A 2,301-nucleotide genomic window follows, 5' to 3' on the forward strand; every position below is an offset into this window, starting at 1 on the left:
ATCACCACCTTGAACGTTCCCTGAACATAAACCCGCTCACTAGGTTTATCAGCCAGGAACCAGCTGTGATCGTCACATTTTGACTGCTCTTGTTCGGACGTTTTACGTGGACCCTGAGCAATAACTTACACGGTTATCACCCTCACTTCAACATGTCTTCCAGCCGCACCCAGAAGAACCTCCAGCAGGAGCTGGACGACAACGACTTCGAACTCTCACAGGCCCAGTACCTTGAGATGGTTGAGGAGATCAAGAAACTCCGTGCCTACATCCAGGGACAGGCCAGCCAGAACAACGAAGTAGAAAAACTCAAGGCCGAGGTCAAGACACTTCGAAGCGCCGCCAACATCGTCAACACCCCGGTCAAACCCAAGGAATCCATCAAGCTCGCCAACCCAACCCCCTATGATGGTTCCCCGGGACAGTTACAGGCCTACCTCACCCAGGTTAGGGCTTACCAGCGCTTCCACGGCCTCGACAATCAGTCCGATGGAGAACGAGTTATGCATGCGGCCTCCTTCTTGAAAGGACGGGCCCTAGCATGGTTCGAACCTTACCTCACGGACTTCCTCGAAAAAGACGAGTTCGAACAATGCAAGCAAGAAACCCAGGACATCTTCAGCAACTTCAAGAACTATGAGCTCGCCCTCAGGTCACTCTTCCAGGACCCGGATGAGGAACGACAAGCAGAAAGGGAACTCATGAGACTACGCCAGAAGGGACCCGCCACAACTTACGCCGCGGAGTTCCGCCGAATCTGTGCCAGAGTCGACTATACTGACACCACGAAGATCTTCATGTTCTACAACGGGTTGAAAGACGAAGTGAAGGACGAACTATCCAAACTGGACCGACCGGACGATTTCATTCAATACGTGGAATTGGCCATCCGAATCGACAACCGAATCTACGAGCGCAAACTCGAGAAGAAGGGGCAGGACCCAACACGTCCCTTCCGCCAGCAAAACAAGCCAAACTCCGGAAAACGGTACCAGCCACGGACAACAGCCAGCGGGCAGCATTCGGGCCCAATGGAACTCGACGCCGCTCAAAAGAAACCTAGAAAGGACGTCGAATGCTACAACTGTGGCAAGAAAGGACACTTCGCACGAGATTGCCGAAGTAAGAAGAAGGATGACTGGAAACCAGTACCAGAGCAACGACAGGCCAACCTGGCCACCAAGGAACCCGCGGAAAACCATGCGTCCACGAGCTGGACGGCGTGCTACAACGACAACTGCAATACGCACCTTTCGAGCAAAGAAGCGTCAGGATGGTTCCCAAAGGCGCCCAAGGGCCAGAAGACTCTCGCAGTAGCAGAACGGAAGCCACTCGCGATCGCAGTCGGCACTAACCAGGTAGCACCTCTAGATCTGAAGGACTGGAACCCCCACGAGCAGGTAGGTAAGGCACCCCCCGTGGCACCTGACACCAGCATCACCCGAATTGCGATCCCAGGACGGGATAGGAGCGCAGTGACATCAGCGGTCCGCGAAGGACTCCCTGCGCTGCCACCAGCGCGTTTTCCCAACGACGACCCTCGAATGCACCATCAGCACCTAAACCACAAGGAAATCTCATGGGCTTCGTGCATCTTCGACAGGTGTGGGATACACTACGCAAGCAAGATCAAGGAGGATTTCTTCCCCGAACGGCTAGGCATGATGGAGATGGCAAGGCTCTATGAGCAGAAGGAACTGCAATACTGGAGCATCCAACAATACTCCCCGGGCCAAGGATATGCGATCCTCGAACTTCGGACAGACTACCCCCTACACTGCCTACGGAACCCTGGACCATGGAGGCACTGTCTGCAGACCAGCTGTCAGATACACCTCAAACTGAAACTCCAGGACTGGCACCGACGCTGCCAACCCGACGTAGTCTCACCGCTCAACAAAGAAGACATGACGCCGAAAGACCTCACTACCGCAGCACAAGCGCTGAGGGCAGCAAAAGGGCTCACACAAGGAGCCATCCAACGGATTGAGAAGATCCTGGTAGAAGACCAGATGACAAAAAACGACCAAGGCCGAGTCTAAACGAGCCTCGACCGGCCTCGACCAACACGAAAAGGTCTCTCTGCGCAACAGACACCAGAGAATGCGAGCACATGAAAATCACACTGCAGATTGGACAACGACCCCTTACGGCACTCCTAGACAGCGGAGCACAAGGAAACTTCATATCACCAGCAGTAGTGAACCGATACGAGATACCATGGCAACAGAAAACGGAACCCTACGCACTCAGCACTATCGACGGACAAGAGGTACTCTACGGAAACGGGATCATCGACAT

General features: G+C 54.2%; 1 protein-coding gene across 1 annotated transcript; it reads left to right on the forward strand.

The window, feature by feature from the left end:
• Positions 1 to 152: 152 nt before the first annotated feature.
• J7T55_010346 (Retrotransposon-derived protein PEG10) lies at positions 153 to 2,042 on the forward strand (the record flags this gene model as incomplete). Its single annotated transcript, XM_053136384.1, has 1 exon — positions 153 to 2,042. The coding sequence occupies one exon, from the start codon at positions 153 to 155 to the stop codon at positions 2,040 to 2,042; it is 1,890 nt and encodes a 629-aa protein (XP_052986038.1).
• Between the last annotated feature and the right edge of the window lie 259 nt (positions 2,043 to 2,301).

The sequence above is a fragment of the Diaporthe amygdali genome (genome assembly GCF_026229845.1).
Source record: "Diaporthe amygdali strain CAA958 chromosome Unknown NODE_156_length_2301_cov_820_739209, whole genome shotgun sequence".
In the NCBI taxonomy this organism is placed as follows: Eukaryota; Fungi; Ascomycota; class Sordariomycetes; order Diaporthales; family Diaporthaceae; genus Diaporthe; species Diaporthe amygdali.